Source organism: Macrotis lagotis, chromosome X, assembly GCF_037893015.1.
Source record: "Macrotis lagotis isolate mMagLag1 chromosome X, bilby.v1.9.chrom.fasta, whole genome shotgun sequence".
Classification (NCBI taxonomy): domain Eukaryota; kingdom Metazoa; phylum Chordata; class Mammalia; order Peramelemorphia; family Peramelidae; genus Macrotis; species Macrotis lagotis.
Genome location: NC_133666.1, coordinates 644,003,708 through 644,021,353, shown reverse-complemented (window position 1 = coordinate 644,021,353; position 17,646 = coordinate 644,003,708). Strand labels below are relative to the sequence as shown.

Genomic DNA, 17,646 nt, shown 5'->3' with positions numbered 1-17,646 from the left:
GCTTGGTTCACCCCCCCCCCCCCAAGAAGGGCAGGGAGAGGTACAGAATCCCTGTCCTGGCTGGTCACTCCTCAGCCTCAAATAGACTAGAACCCTAACAATGGTTGCACTGAAGCTTACACAGTCTGGAGGGGAAAATATTAAAAAAACAAACAAACAAAAAAAACCAAATATTTATCCAAATTTAAATGTTGGGCTATATTACAATGAGGCTTTATTTAAAATTAATTTAATTTGGCAAATATTTCAAGTCCCTACAGCCACACAAGGCACTAGGGCCAAGTGGATAGAGTATTTGGAGTGAGAAAAATTGACTTCAAATCTTGCCTCAGACACTAGCTGTGTGGCATTGGCCAAGTCACTGGACTTCCCTCAGCCTTTAGGTACCTTATGGATAAAAAGAAGATAAAAACAGCCAGCCCCTGGCAAGGCTAGTGTGAGATTCAAATGAGATCATATATGTGTGCTTAAGGCATTACCTAAAGGCTAGTTGTCAGCGTTGTCATCATCATCACTGTTATCAATGCTAGGAGAGACAAAGCTTGATCCAGTCAGACCCTGTTCTTCAGATGCTTATTACGGGTGGGGTAGAATACAAAGATAGGGCTCTGACAAGTGCTGAAGGGTTCAGCTCCTCTGAGGGCCCCCCAGAGTTCCCTAGGTGAGAAAGAAATTTAAAGCCCATCCAGTAATAACATGCCCCATAATCCTGAATGTTCTATAAAAAGGTGGGTTAGTCATAACCTACACTCCTGGAGCACAGCAGGCATTCCTCCAAGAACCATACTGAAAAGGTATGGGGCAGCATGGAAGAGTAGAGGAGCAAGAAGAGGCTGAGGTCTGCTGGGGATGGCCAGCCCCTAGGTCTGGCTGTTAGCAAGCAGGTAGGGAGTTGAGCCCAGAATTATCCAGGAGAGTGGTCAGGCCTGCTATTGGAAATCTCCCCAAAACAGAGATCATCTTATTCATATGATGCTGCTGCATATGAGTGTGCATGAATGCTCTCTACAGAGGGCAGTGGAGAGGTGGGCTCTCCCCTTGGGGTACACCCCCAAAAACCAAGAGGGAAGACTCAGTAGAGATCAGGAAATAAGGCAGATGGTCACTTATTAAGAGCAAGGCTATGGTAACCATTGTTGAACATGGATGTCTAGAGAAATTGAGGGTGGTCACTAGAACACTGGGTGTTCCCCCTTAAAGGATTTACATGGAGGACAGAGGAGTCTCAACAGAGGAAAGGGCATTCTTTGCAGGGAGACTGGTACCCTGATAAAAGCAGATGCTAATTAACTGACTAACCATCGTAAGACCACTTAGCTTCAACAGATGATCTTGGTCCCTGAGGTTAACTTAATACTGTACTTTTAAAAATAAGCATTTTTTTCTATCAAATTAGTGCAGCCAGGCCATTTCAAAGACAGGCTCCCAAGGGACAAGATATCATCCCAACTAGATCACACTATATAACCAGAGCCTGACCAATGACTTAGAATTCAGCCAGGTCAGTGACTATGCCCAATGTGTGACCCTGAGGGAACAGGGGATGCAGACGTATATGAATTCAAAAACTTTGGCTGAGAAGTGTGGCTACAACGCAGCCAGTCTGAAAAGCTCAGAGTGAAGAGGGTGATTTGGCTGTGTTGTTGGGGACTGGTCTCCCCATCCTCCTCCCCGGTCACACCGACTTGTCCACACACCACCTGCCTCATTAGATGGTAAGCTTTTCTTTGTAGCCCAGATCCTAGCACAGTGACTGGCATCTCAGGAGGTCCTTAATAAAATGCTTGCTATCATTCTTGTATCTGCAGTTTAGTTTTGGGTGATATCAGCTGGTGCTTTCAGGGTACAAAGACCAGGCCAGACTCATCCCATTGGAAGATTCTCTGAAGAGACTGGGAACAAAAGACTCCATGATAGCTGTTTTAGGGTTATCTGGTGAAAGATAGCCAGAGAACTCAAAACAATGAATAAATTGCAAAGGTGCAGATTTTGACTTAAGGATAACAATCGAACAATTCCCCCACTGGAATAAGTTGCCTTTGGAGAGTTCTTTCTTCTATTGGATGTGGGATCCTAGATCTAGAGCTGAAAAGGACCTTGGTTCTCACTGAGTTCACCTTCCCCAGGATAGTGAAGGGACTTGCCAGAGTCACAGGGTTAGGGCCTGAGGCAGGATTTAAGTTTCCATCCCAAGTCCACTGTCCAATTCATTATATCAAATGACTGTTTTTGATATGAAAACAAAAATATATTAAGCCTTTTTCTAAAAATATAATTTTCCCATGCCCATATTAATGGTCATTCAGGGAAATAATCTTAAGAATTAACAAGGGGCACCTAGGTGGTGCAGTGGACAGTCAGGAGGACCAGAGTTCAAATCCAGCCTCATACATCTTAATAATTACCTAGCTGTGTGACCGTGGGCAAGTCACTTAACCCCATGTCTTGCAAAAAAATAAAAGAATAATTAACAGAAGTATTTAATAAAATTATTTTAATAATAGCCCAAATTTTCTATAATTAGGAAGATAAACTTGCTACTCACCCATGACAATACTGCATTTTACTTTTAAGTTTTCTGTTGCATAAAAACCTCTGTCTGTCTGTCTCTCTCTCTCTCTCTCTCTCTCTCTCTGCTATTGGTAAACCACAGACATTCAGATTAACAGAATGAATCCCAGGACACCTAATCCCAAAAGGGTTCAGCTTGTGACACATGGGCTAGAGTACTGCGCCAGGATTCAGGAAGACTTGAGTTCAAATTCTAGATTCAAATATTTACTAGTTTGCTGACCTCAGCAAGTCACTTAGGTGCTGTCTGCCTCAGTTTCCTCAACTGTTCTCCATGAGGACAACAGTAGCCTCTACTTCCCAGGATGGTTGTAAAGATAAAATGATACTGTCTTTGTAATCAGGGCTCAGTACAAAGTCAAGTACACAGCAAGTACTATATAAATGCTTACCCACCCACCTGCAAAGGAGAAAAAAAAAACCAAAGGGACAGATTTTAGGACAATGGTGGAAAAGGCCAGGGTGAGATCCTTGATTCTGTTTTGGAGGAGAGGATTCCAATGGGATGAGAGCCCACAGACAAGGTCAAAGAATTCTGTCACTAAGAAGAGCACTGATCCAGCCAGCTGTCCAGTTGAAGTTTTCTTACCTCCCATAGGTAGATGCTCTCTGCGATGCCTGCCAGGACATAGAGGCCATTAGGGGCCGCAGTCAGACATGTCACCAGTCCGGGGCACACAATCTTCTGTTGAAGTTGATCCTGTGGAGAATTCAACACAGAGAGAGTTGGTCCAGAGACTCTCTCTCCATTGCCTCTCCCTGAATAACAAAACCATGTCTTTGCCTAGCAATCGGCATCATATCCCTCTGCTGAAATGGATAAATGGGGGGGGGGGGGGGCACACCAGGCCAGGGCAGGTTGTTCAAGAGCTGGACAGGACACTTAAGTTGAGGAAGTGAGGATACTCCCCCCACCCCCCCGGTCAAAATTCCTATCTGGTCAAGAAGAGACAAGAGGGGCCTGGGGTGGAATTGTCAATGACAGACAAATACTACTGTGTGAAAGAAGCAAAGAAGATATGGAGATGGTCACTCTTGGGAATCAGCAGAGAGCTGGGTTAAATTTGCCAACAGCTCTGAGCACATCCCTTAGATTTGCTGAGCTTCTTCATCTATAAAACTGGAGTAGCAGCACATGAATTAATTAATGGAAAAGAATATAGTAAAGGTTTTTATACGTCAGGAACCAGCCTGAGGTTCTGACATTCTAGTGGAAGACAACACATACTAGAGAGCTACAAAGGGGCAAGACAAGTAAAAGGTCACCACTCATAGTAGTAGAGAGCAGGATTTACAGATGGTGGGAATATCAAAGGTCTACGGCAACCCTGTGTCCAGGCAAGTCTACTGGTGTTCTGGGGCCCTACTAACTGTACCCATATAAGGGCAAACTTAATAAATCTTAGTTATATGTGCTCCACAGACCAGTGGTCCCCAGTTGTAAATATTTCCTGAAGCAATAATATTGAAATCAGGTCAATTTAAAACCCTACAATGTCCTCTAAGTTTTCAGGTGAAAGGAAGAAATCAATCCATGAGGCAATCTTCATTGTTGTCTCATCTTAAGAAATTGCATCAACCACCCCACCTTAAGCAGTAATCACCTAGATCAGTCGGTAGCCATCAACATAAAGGCAAAAAACTCTACCAGCAAAAAAGATTACAACTTGAAGAAGGTTCAGGGGATAGTATTTGTTTTTTAGCAATGAAGTATTTTTAATTAAGGTATATACATTGCTTTTAGACTTAATACTAACACACTTAACAGACTATAATATAGTATACACATACTCATATGCAGTGGGAAACAAAACAATTTATGGGACCTGATTTATTGTGATACTCACTTTATTGCAATGCAACTTGAAATTCCTCCAAGCTAAAGCTATACCTCACATGGCTATTTCATGAAAACTGAAGGCACTCCAGAAATCTGAGTTACTATGTAAAAATACAGAAGAGCCTTAGATAGTGAGAAAGGAATTCAAACATTTATTCAATACCTCTCCTTTGTACAAAGTGCTAGGAATATATATGAAGAAATTTATTAAAAACCTTTTCAGATCAACTAAAAAAATTAAGAAAAAAATTTCTCTAGACTTAAATCCTTTCCACAGTTTATAAGAGTAGGAACAAAAGTAAGGGTCAGAACTATTTAGTTAAGATCCTGGTCTTGGCTAACCCTAGAAGGTATGAATTTTATGTTATGACTCATTTAAGCAGAGAACCTGTCAACTCCACCCCACTTCCATCACTACCTTGGTGTGGCAGAGGGCTCGGGAGCTCAGTCAAACTATGAGCTACGTTATCTAGGGTTACCCAAGATAGATCACACTGGAGGGTTCTGACAAAAAAGGTGATACTCTGAAAGGAAATGGCAAATCCCTCCAGCATCTTTGCCAAGAAAACCTCTCGGATAATAATAAAATGATATGAGATGACAATGGAGGTCGAGCCCTTCAGATCCAAAGGTGTACAATATGCTACTGGGAAAGAGCAGAGAACCAACTATAAGTAGCTCCAGAAAGAATGAAGCAGTTGGACCAAAGGTGAAAGAAAGCTCAGCTGTAGATGCATCTGGTGAGAAAAGTCTGAAGCTAGATGAATATTGCAAGGGACTCTGGAATGTAAGATCCATGAACCAAGGTAGGTTGGATGTGGTCAAATAGTTGACACATTGACATCTTGGGTGGCATTGGACTTAAATGGATGGCAATAAGTGAATTTAATTCAGATGATCACTATACACATTGTACTATGGGCAAGAATTCCTTAGAGGAAATGGAATGACCCTCATGGTAAATAAAAGGGTAAAAAAAAATGGTAGTACTGGGAATTAATCTCAAAAATGACAATGATGTTCATAAGAATTCAAGGCAAACCATTCAACATCAATGCAATAACATAAGTCTATGCTCCAACCAACTTGTGCCAAAGAGCCAAGGTTGACTGGTCCTCTAAAGACCTACAACATCTAGAAATAACGCCCTAAAAAGTTATTACTTCCATCACAGGGGAATGGAATGCTAATGAAGAAATCAAAAGATCATTGGAATAATAGGCAAATTTGGTCTTGAAAATGAGGCAGGGCAGAAACTATTAAGAGTTTTGTCAAGATAACGAACTCAGTGGTCATAGCATACTTTCTTTATCAACAATCCAAAAGGTGACTCTATAAATGAATGTCACCAGATGGTCATTATCAAAATCAGATTGACTCCAGGGCAAGTGTTCTATACATTCTGCCACCTAACTGCTTCTAAGGCTTTCTTAAATGAGCAAAGCAAAGAAATAGAAGAAAGCAATAAAAAAGGAAAGACAAGCAATCTTTTAAGAAAATTAGAGCTATCAAGGAAATGTTTCATGCAAAAATTGACATGATAAAAGACAAAAATGGTAGGGACTTAACAGAAGCAGAAGAGATTAAGAAGGGGACAAGAACACACAAAAGAACTATATTAAGGGATGGCTAGGTGGCATAATGGATAAAGCACCAGCCCTGGAGACAGGAGTACCTGGGTTCAAATCTGGTCTCAGACACTTAATGATTACCTAGCTGTGTGGCCTTGGGCAAGCCACTTAACCCCATTTGCCTTGCAAAAACCTTTAAAAAAAAGAGCTATACTAAGATCTTGACATTGATAACCGGGATATGGTACTGATCCAGAGCCAGATATCATGGAAAATTAAAATAAGGGGATTTTAGGAAGCATTGCTAACAATGAGGCCAGAATCGATAAAATTCTAGCTGAGTTATTTAAAATCCTAAAAGATGCTGCTGCTAAAATGCTCCATTCAGAATAGCATCCGTATCCATAGAAAGAACTGTGGAGTTTGAACAAAGACCAAGGACTATTACCTTTAATTTAGGGGAAAAAAACCTGATCTTATCGTCTGACTTTGTTATCTCTTTTACTTTGTTTCTTCCTTAAGGATATGATTTCTCTCTCATCACATTCAATTTGGATCAATGTATACCATGGAAACAATGGAAAGACTGGCAAACTGCCTTCTGTGGGGGGGACAGAAGTAAGATTAGGGGCATAAAACTCTAAATAAAATAAAAATTAAAATGCTCCATTCAACATGCCAGCAAATTTAGAAAATTCAACAGTGGCCAATGTATTAGAAAAGATCAGTCCCAAACCCAAACAAGGGCAATTCCAAGGAATGTCCACTCACTTTTAAGATTCTGCAAGCTAGACTTCAGCAACAATGGGAATTACCAGAAGTAGAGAAACAAACATTACAATATGAATATCGTAAAACAGATTATGTTGGGGTTTTATTTTGGTCTCCATCTCCCCAGCAATTAGCACAGTGCCTCCTACTTAATTAAAATGATATTAAATTAAGATGGTACTCATGGGGATAGAGAGGAGAGATGTTGTCCAAGTAGAATGAAGACTAACTGGTCAAGGTAGGAGCAAGAAGTATATAAGGGGGGGCAGCTAGGTGGTGCAGTAGATAAGAGTACCTGAGTTCAAATCTGGCCTCAGACACTTAATAATTACTTAGACATGTGGCCTTGGACAAGCCACTTAACCCCATTTGCTTTGCCTAAAACAAACCCCCCAACACACACACACACACACACACACACACACACAGAAGTATAATAAGCTATGATGGAGAAAGGGGAAGAAACTGGGAGGAGTCTAGCGTTTGGTCCCAGCTGCCTTCAAAGCTGGCTCCAGTGCCTTCCTGCCCAATTTCCCTCTATCCATTTTGTATACTTTGGCTTCTCTGCACACACCCTTCTACATGTGTTACCTTTCTACCCAATCACCTTCTATTTTACACGTGTTATGCTGACTTCTACGCACACACCCTTCTACATGTGTTACCTGGGATGCCTTTCTACCCAATCACCTTCTCTCCATTTTACACATTTTATGCTGACTTCTCTGCACACACCCTTCTACATATGTTACCTGGGATGCCTTTCTACACGATCACCTTCTATTTTACAGGCTTTGTGCTGACTTCTCTGCACACACCCTTCTACATGTGTTACCTGGGATGCCTTTCTACCCGATCACCTTCTATTTTACACATTTTATGCTGACTTCTACATGTGTTACCTGGGATGCCTTCCTACCCCATCACCTCTGTTTTATAGGCTTTATGCTGACTTCTCCACACACACCCTTCTCCATGTGTTAGCTGGGATGCCTTCCTACCCCATCACCTCTGTTTTACAGGCTTTATGCTGACTTCTACGCACACACCCTTCTGCATGTGTTACCTGGGATGCCTTTCTACCCAATCACCTTCTATTTTACACGTGTTATGCTGACTTCTACGCACACACCCTTCTACATGTATTACCTGGGATGCCTTTCTACCCAATCACCTTCTCTCCATTTTACACATTTTATGCTGACTTCTCTGCACACACCCTTCTACATATGTTACCTGGGATGCCTTTCTACCCGATCACCTTCTATTTTACAGGCTTTGTGCTGACTTCTCTGCACACACCCTTCTACATGTGTTACCTGGGATGCCTTTCTACCCGATCACCTTCTATTTTACACATTTTATGCTGACTTCTACATGTGTTACCTGGGATGCCTTCCTACCCCATCACCTCTGTTTTATAGGCTTTATGCTGACTTCTCCACACACACCCTTCTCCATGTGTTAGCTGGGATGCCTTCCTACCCCATCACCTCTGTTTTACAGGCTTTATGCTGACTTCTACGCACACACCCTTCTACATGTGTTACCTGGGATGCCTTTCTACCCAATCACCTTCTATTTTACACGTGTTATGCTGACTTCTCTGCACACACCCTTCTACATATGTTACCTGGGATGCCTTTCTACCCGATCACCTTCTATTTTACACGTGTTATGCTGACTTCTCCATGTGTTACCTGGGATGCCTTCCTACCCCATCACCTCTGCTTTACAGGCTTTATGCTGACTTCTCTGCACACACCCTTCTCCATGTGTTACCTGGGATGCCTTTCTACCCAATCACCTTCTATTTTACACGTGTTATGCTGACTTCTCCATGTGTTAGCTGGGATGCCTTTCTACCCGATCACCTTCTATTTTACACGTGTTATGCTGACTCCTCCATGTGTTACCTGGGATGCCTTCCTACCCCATCCCCTCTGCTTTACAGGCTTTATGCTGACTTCTCTGCACACACCCTTCTCCATGTGTTACCTGGGATGCCTTTCTACCCAATCACCTTCTATTTTACACGTGTTATGCTGGCTTCTCCATGTGTTAGCTGGGATGCCTTTCTACCCGATCACCTTCTATTTTACACGTGTTATGCTGACTCCTCCATGTGTTACCTGGGATGCCTTCCTACCCCATCCCCTCTGCTTTACAGGCTTTATGCTGACTTCTCTGCACACACCCTTCTCCATGTGTTACCTGGGATGCCTTTCTACCCAATCACCTTCTATTTTACACGTGTTATGCTGGCTTCTCCATGTGTTAGCTGGGATGCCTTTCTACCCGATCACCTTCTATTTTACACGTGTTATGCTGACTTCTACGCACACACCCTTCTCCATGTGTTACCTGGGATGCCTTTCTACCGGATCACCTTCTATTTTACACATTTTACGCTGCCTTCTCCACGTGTTAGCTGGGATGCCTTCCTACCCCATCCCCTCTGCTTTACAGGCTTTGTGCGGACTTCTCCGCACACGCCCTCCCTCCGGGTGCCTCCCGCGGGCATCCCCCCCGGGTCTCCCCTTCTCTCTGCGGTGCCCCCCGCCTCTCCCTGGTTCAGACCGCGCCGCGCGCCTCCGTTCTCTGCCCTGGGCGCTCTGTGCGAGCCCTCCGCATGCTGCCCATGGGCAGGTGACCCGAGGGCACCTCAGGGGTCACCGGAGGGGCTCAGTGCGGAGCTGTGGGGGCGGGGAGAGGGAGTTCGGAGAGAAGGAAGTGACTCGGGTGAAGAATGGAGGCGGAGGAGGGAGAAACACATGGGGGGGAGGAGCACGCAGGGGGCGGGCGCAGACGTAGCCAATGGGAGGCTCGGGCCTGCTGGGCCCCGCCTCCGCCTCCCCTCCCCCACGCCCCCCAGGACGGCCACGCGCTCCCCCCCGGCGCCGGGGGAGCCGGGCTCTTCCCCTCCCCCACCCTGGCCTGCCGCGCGGCCTCGGGCCGGACCCCTCCCCTCCCCCCTCCCTTCCCCCCCGGCGCACTCGCGCCCTCCCGCCCCGCGCGCCTGCGCGCACCTTCCGCTGCAGCTCCCAGGCGCAGATGTAGTTCTTGCCGAGTTGTCCCGCCAGCAGGTGCTCGCCGTTGAGCAGCGCGAGGCTGCGGGGCCCGGTCTGCCCGCCGCGGTAGGTGTGGAGGCTGGTGCCCGAGTGCAGCTCCCACACGGCGCAGTTCCACAGCTGGCCCGCCGAGTCCGTACACACCGCTACTTCCACGGGCGCCGCCATCTTTACCTCCCGGACGCTAGCCCCGCCCCCCTGCCCGCGCGGCGCGCCGATTAGCCGAAGGCCGACCCCGCCCCCTGCTCTGATTGGGGGTTGGGGAGCGCGCAGCGCCCTCTGCAGGGCCGGAGGACTGGAGACAGCGCCCGGGCTGGCGGCGGGCCCGCCCCCCCTCCTCTGGGACAGGCGCTGCACGTGGGCGGAGGGGTGGCCCCCGGACTCCCGGGCCCCGGTTTCCACACGCAGACAGCGAGGGGCTCGCACCACGGAGCCCCCAGACCCAGCTCAGCTGTCCAACCCCGAAGAAAACTAGAGCCTCCCCTTCTTTCCGCAAAACTCTTCCCGCCCCCTTCTTGCTATGCAAATTTGTAGGTCCAGTTTGCAATTCAAGTTAATTGTATTCAAATCCCCGAGGCCCCGCCCAGCTCTCCCGGAGGGGAGTTGAGGGCTGCTTGTAAAGGTTTAACTAGGGGATCTCCAGAAACAACTTTGTGTTTTAGATTTTTGCAAGGTAGTGGGGTTAAGTGGCTTGCCCAAGGCAAGTGTCTGAGGCTGGATTTGAACTCAGGTCCTCCTGACTCCAGGGCCGGTGCTCCATCCGCTGCGCCACCCCTTGTCAGGAGCTTTTTAAACCTTTCCAGAACTCTAGACATGTTGTTAACTCTTATTCTTTTTAGAGTTGATAGACTCTATCCACTGCACCACCTAGCTGCCCCATGAAACAACTTTTGAAGTTTATTCTGCATTATTCACATTTTCTTCTTGCTTTCTTCTGTACAGGAGTTGAACAAAAACTACAATAAAATGCCTCTGCAGGCCCTCCCTGCCCTGCCCTCTGTTCTGAGAGCTCCAGATAGTAAAAGTTGAGAAATGTAATCTTCCCCCCGCCACACACATTAATATCTCAGTTTCTTGAGGTCTGGAACATTTTTGTCTTTGTCTTTGTATCTATTTCCAGTGCTTAACGCAGTGTCGAGCTATTGTTAAATATTTTTTCCCTTCATACAGACAGTCATAAAAATGAGTTATGGAGGGAAGATTTAAAGTCTGAAAGCTATAAAACAGACCTAGAGTCAAAAAGGCCTGGGTTCAAATTCAGCTTCATGCACTAGCTTTGTGGCTGAGCAAGTCACTTAATCTCTGTCTGTCTCAGTTTCCTCATCTGTGAAATGAAATCCTCCAGAGGTATTGTGAGGATAAAGTCATATAAAGCGCTTTGTAAACCTTAAAACATTTTATTTTGGGGCGGCTTGGTGGTGCAGTGAATACAGCACCAGGCCTGGAGTCAGGAGGACCTGGGTTCAAATCCGGTCTCAGACACTTCATAATTACCTAGCTGTGTGGCCTTGGGCAAGCCACCTAACCCCATTGCCTTGCAAAAAAAACTAAAAAAAACCCCATTTTATTTTGTTGTTGTTGTTTAGTCAGTCTTGTCCAACTCTTCATGACTCATTTGGTGTTTTTTTCTTTTGGCAAAGATACTGAAGTGGATTGCTCATTTTACCGATGAGGAAACTGAGGCAAACAAAGTTAAGTGACTTGCCCAGGGTTATATAGCTAGTAAGGGTTTGTGGCTAGATTTGAACTCAGGTCTTCCACTGTGCCACCTACCTGCATAATAAAAGCTAGCTAGGATTTATTATTACTTGCATTTTAAACCAGTGCTACAATTCCAAAACTGAACTCTGAGCTCTCTGAGGCTGTACCAAAGACCTGCTCTCTATGTCCCCATCAAACCATCACGTTCAAGTAATAGAAGGAAAGAAGGGATAACAAAGATAGTGTCCCTTATTCTAATACTCTATCATTTACATAACCCTTTCCTTAACTCTCCTTTGAGGAGTTAGGGTAGATATTATATGCAGCTTATTTGACAGTCATCTGAAGGGCTGAGATTCAGAGAAAGAAACCTGGATCATTGTAAGGATGGGGACTAGAACCCAGGTCTCCCAATTTCCAACTCAAGGCTCTCTCTACTCTCTACTGGAATACTGGAACAAGAAAGAAGGGACAGTGGGCTGCTCACATCACTGTGACCTCCAAGGGAGTGGGAAATGAGCTTTTCTTGAATTGATCTCTGCATCCCCTTCCCTCATGCCTGCTGTTGTAAAATACCATGGGCCTCATGCACGCTCAATAAATATTGATGACCACAATGGGAGAGTGATAGGGTCCAGGACTGCTGAGTAATCCATTGGCGTGATCTTCAGAGGTGATTCATTGATGTCTTCCTGTGAATACAAGGTCAAATGAGGCAGAAAAAAGAACACGAACCATTAGAAGAAAGGGAAAGAGAAAGGAAGAGGAGGGAAGGAGGGAGGGAAGAAGTAAGAGAGGAAGGAAGGAATGGAAAAAACAACTAATACTTTATAAATATTATTATAAATATCATCTCCTTTGATCACCATAACCACCCTGAGAGGTAGGTACTATTATTATTATCCCCATTTTACAATTGAGGAAACTGAGGCAGATGTTAAGTGACTTGCCTGGGTCAGTCACATGGCTAGTGAGTGTTAGTGTTCAGGTGTTCCTGACTCACCACTCAGGTAGTAGGTAGGAAAGTGGGAAGGCGAATGAAGGGAGGATGCAAGGATGATAAACATCGGACATCTATTCTAGCCCTCTGAACATACAGATGAGCAAATGGGGAGTCTGCCCCAAGAGGGACGTTGGTAGCCTGAACAGTATGGTTTGGAGTAGGGACCCTTCCCAGGACACTAGGTTGTCTCAATATTTGTGGATATTGCTGACCGTTCTCCCATTTCAAGAGTACTCTCAACTTAGTCTGTGGTATTATGTTCTTGTATGAACTAGGGTGATAGGGGCAGAAACAACTAAAATCCATATTCAGGGGTAGTTAGAAAGAGTAGTGGAGGCTGGATAGATAAGCTGAGTTCAAATCCCTCCTTAGACACTGGAGCTATGGAGTGCTGGGGTAGTCACTCAGTCATCCTAAGCCTCGGTTTCCTCATCTGTAAAATGTATAAAATATACAGGTTATTGTGCACATCAAATGATATTATATATATATATATATATGTATATAACACTTTTTAGTCTCAGTTGATAAATGTTTGTTAAGCAACTCGTTATGTGCTGGTGTGACAGGTGAAATCTGAAATAATCAAGAAAAACAAAGGTTTGAGTTCCTGAGCATATTGATTTATTAAGCAATGCATGCCAATTGTATAACAAATTGAGACCTAATCTACTCAGCTTGGCACTGACCTGAATGCAGGGAAAGACAAAATAGTCAGTTTGATTCAAACAGTTCTCTCAGTTCCTTCTCTTTGTTTCATGGGAGAGGGGCCAGCCCAAAGTCAAATTTATGTTTTTAAATGTGTTCCTGCTCACTGTCAACATTCTGTACCAAGAAAAGATCACTGGGAAGCATCTTCTCACATAGCTTAGTTCAGTAGCTAACACATTAAGGACAAATAATGATGATATATTCCCTATTAATTTAAGCTACAGTTCAAACCGTTTAGAGGGTTCACAATGGACTAATTTTGAGAGCTAAGATTTACATGTCACCAAGGTAATCAAAAAAATTCAGGAAACAAAAAATACTATCAAACAACAAGCTAAAGCAATACAATGAAGATAATCAATATTAAATAACATCAAGACTCCTTGTAGCCTTAGTAACCCAGTCCCAGTGTTCATTTAATAAGCACATTTTGTCGTGAATCCCAGATGTCTCCTATAGTTGTCTGGTTCCTGGAAATATCTTCTTTTGGACATTCTGGAATAGACCTGCTCTGATTTGAGGCTCTATTTTTCCAGTTCCAAGTCACTTGTAGAAATTCCTTGGTAATTCTACTAAAATTTGCCAGTAATGAGACTTATTAGAATTTTGTACTACTCTTAGATTTGGTTTGCCAAACTTGAAACTTCAGAGAATTTAAGTTTTTATATACCACTTATTATTTCTTTGCCTAAACCCTGTGATAAAGGATTTTTTTTTAAATAAGGGTCTTGGGTGCTCCTGACTCTGGGGTGGGTGCTCTGTCCACTGCGCCGCCTGACTGCCCCTACTACTATTGCTACTACTACTACTATTATTATCATCATCATCATCATCATCATCTTATTTTATTTTGGGTTTTTTTTTTTTTGGTTTTTGCAGGGCAATGGGGTTAGGGTGGCTTGCCCAGGGTCGCACAGCTGGGTGATTGTTGGTTGTCTGGGGCCAGATTTGGGCTCGGGTGCTTCTGACTCCAGGACTGGTGCTCCATCCAAAGTGCCGCTTAGTTGCCCCTATTATTATTTTTTTAATTTTAATTTTAATTTTTTCCTTTACTTTATTGCTAATGAGGGTCTATATCTTTTGAGGAGGTATTATGTTTACTCTTAAACAAGAATATTTTAATAATGTATAAAAACATTTGTACAAAAATAAAATAAATATAAATAAATAAATAATGAAGGTCTGGTTTGTAAAATGAACTCTCATGTCTTTTAAAAATGATCAGATAGGTACTTTAAAATGGGAAAATAATTTCACTTTCTTTACAATTATCAATACAATTTAATATGTAAAATCCTAAATCCAATTTTGAGAACTTAACATATACAAAACCTGGATTTCCCACTAGAAGCATTTGGAAGTCAATCTATGTGCATATGTATATAAACCATATGACAGCTTTGACTTTTTGTTTTGTCTAATTCCCCCCTTAGGAGGAGATCGTCCCTATAATAGAATTTTATCACAAATAGATTAAAATTGTAAGATTTTTCATACTTTTGTCCAATTATAATAACTGAAATGTTCCAGTATTCATCTATTAATTATTATTATAATTTCAACAAGAATATTTCTACCAATTCAAAGCTGTTTATAGAAATTTGTTACAAATGTAAAAAGGCAATAACAACATCAGAACTGTTCCCTTGAGAATACAGACTGATCCTACATATACCATAACAGAGGGAATAATTCCCTTAGCTGTTTGATTCTAGGCATGAGCCATATTTGTCAGCTGTCCTTTGACAAAGCTCCACATTACTCACAGTATATCAAAAGTCAGGTTCAGAATTAATTAAGTGGAAAATTTCCTATTTGAAAAGAAAATAACACAATGAGCCAAGAGGATTCTACTTTAGGTCATACCAGTGTCATCCCCTGATCTTTTTCAAAGGATACCTAGAATAGTTCTTGTACTGTATCACATGCCATTTTCTCTTGAATGGTTCAACAAGCACTTCAGACAACCATATCTGAAATCAAACTCAGAACAATATTAAATGACAGTACTGAGAGATTTTTCCTCAAATATCAAAATTTCAATAATCACAACTTAGGGCTTGAATATTTTTAATTTTCTCATATTGCCTTAATGATTACATTTCATTTATTCTTTACTTATATATTAAAAATAGTCACATTCTAATTTTGTAAATTACACATAAATACATGAAAGATGATTAATGTTTTGAAGTTACATCTTTAAACCACCCTATCCATTTTCATAATTTTTATAAGTGATAGTCAAATAATTTAAGATGAAAATTCACCCTTTAACATAGTAAACTTGTAAATTCCCTTTGATAAGGAGTGAGAGAGGGCATCCTGTTTTCTCAGTTCTAGATTCTTAACCTTAAGAACTTTAGAATTTTTCAAAATCTGGTCAGCAGAGCAAATAAGATGTCATGATGCAGCCTGAATACAAAGTCTCAAAGAATATCTCCCAGATTAGGATATCTTAAAAGTCTGTGCAAATTTTTTTCCTCAAACAGTAAATTATTATGATGATGATTATCTATTTTTAAAACAAGATTTACTTCATTAAATAGTTTTCTATCACATTCCTTTAAAAACTCAATTTGTAATATAACATCATCCAGATTAAAAAAAAAAAGCAATTTGTCTAACAGCATTTCTGATACAATGGAAGAAAAAAAGACCATAATAACATATACAACAATATTATATATTTAAAAAAATGAAACAAATTATTATCAGACAGATGACTGATAAGTCAATTCAGCTGAATGCATTTCCAAATTATAAAGAAAATCATTTTTATCATCTTTGGCATTTTATGCTAATCAAATCTAAAACGCAATAGAAAATTATCTAACATGGAGCATTCATTTTGGAGCACCCAGTATGGAGCAAAAATTATATTCAACTAAAGAAATAATAATAATAATAATAATAATAATAATAATAATAATAATCAATATTTCTTAAATTTTAGAAAAGTTTTATTTATTTTGAGTTTTACAATTTTTCCCCCAATCTTGCTTCCTTCCCCCCACCCCCCCACAGAAGGCAGTTTGTTAGTCTTTATATCATTCGCATTGTATGCATTGCTCTAAGTTGAATGTGATGAGAGAGAAATCATATCCTTAAGGAAGAAACATAGTATTGAGTTATAGCAGAATTACAAAATAAGACAATTTTTTAAAAAATTAAATGAAAGGTACATAGAAAGTCTTTGGTTTTTGTTCAAACTCCACAATTCTTTCTCAGGATACAGATAGCATTCTCCATCGCAGATACCCCCAAATTGTCCCTGATTGTTGCCCTGTTGGTATGAGTAAGTAAGTCCTCACCCCCATGTTGCTGTTAGGGTATACAGTGTTCTTTTGGTTCTGCTCATCTCGCTCAGCATCAGTTCATGCAAATCCTTCCAGGCTTCCCTGAATTCCCAAACAATCAATATTAATATAATGTCTAATTACATGCCAGCACTTTGTTAAGCATTTGTTGTGGTTCTTCCAGCCACTCTGGGAAGTAGTATTAATCATATTCCCTTTACAAATTAGGAAACAGAAGTGAACAGAGAGATAAAGTAAGTTGCTTAAGATCATACAACTAATACATTTCTAAGATTTAAGTTTAATTCAGGTTTCCTTAATCCATACATTTTTTCTGGAATATTTAAAAATTTGATGCCATAATTTTTTTTTTAGGTTTTTGCAAGGCAATGGGGTTAAGTGACTTGCTCAAGGCCACACAGCTAGGTAATTATTAAGTGTCTGAGTTCCAATTTGAACCCAGGTACTCCTGACTTCAAGGCCGGTGCTTTATCCACTATGCCACTTAGCTGCCCCTGATGCCATAATTGATAAGAGAACACATTTCACTATATCATAGTTTAGTCACAGGACAAATCTCAGGCAAATAAAATCTGAATTAAAACTCCAAAGTCAAAATCTCATTTTGCTTTCTTTTTTTTTCAAGGCAATGGGGTTAAGTGACTTGCCCAAGGTCACACAGATAGGTAATTATTAAGTGCCTGAGGCTGGATTTGAACTCAAGTGCTCCTGACTCCAGGGCCAATGCTCTATCCATTGTGCCACCTAACCACCCTAAAATCTTGTTTTTTCAGAGCACCTGTACTTTTACTTTGTCTTTAAAGGTGTACCCCTTTTGGGGCAGCTAGGTGGCACAGTAAATAGAGCACCAGCCCGGGAGTCAGGAGGACCTGAGTTCAAATTGGAACTCAGACACTTAATAATTACCTAGCTGTGTGGCCTTGAGCAAGTCACTTAACCCCATTGCCTTGCAAAAACTAAAAAAAAAAGTAAATAGCCAACTGGAATCTGAAAACAATTCCTCTATCTCTTCACCCTATCCATTTTTCTTTTTTTTTTAAATTTATTTTCCAATTACATACAATGGTACCCATAAATTTTTTATTTA

The 17,646-nt window shown here is 41.9% G+C and overlaps 1 protein-coding gene across 1 annotated transcript in view; it reads right to left on the bottom strand.

The window, feature by feature from the left end:
* Positions 1-9,997, bottom strand: part of WDR18 (WD repeat domain 18) — a 29,165-nt gene extending 19,168 nt beyond the window's left edge. The window contains exons 1-2 of the mRNA XM_074204487.1: positions 9,783-9,997; positions 3,161-3,271 (exon numbers count right to left, since the gene is read on the bottom strand). Of these exons, the coding sequence (XP_074060588.1) occupies positions 3,161-3,271; positions 9,783-9,992 (321 nt within the window). The 5' untranslated portion in view covers positions 9,993-9,997. The remainder of the gene's footprint in view (positions 1-3,160; positions 3,272-9,782) is intronic.
* Between the last annotated feature and the right edge of the window lie 7,649 nt (positions 9,998-17,646).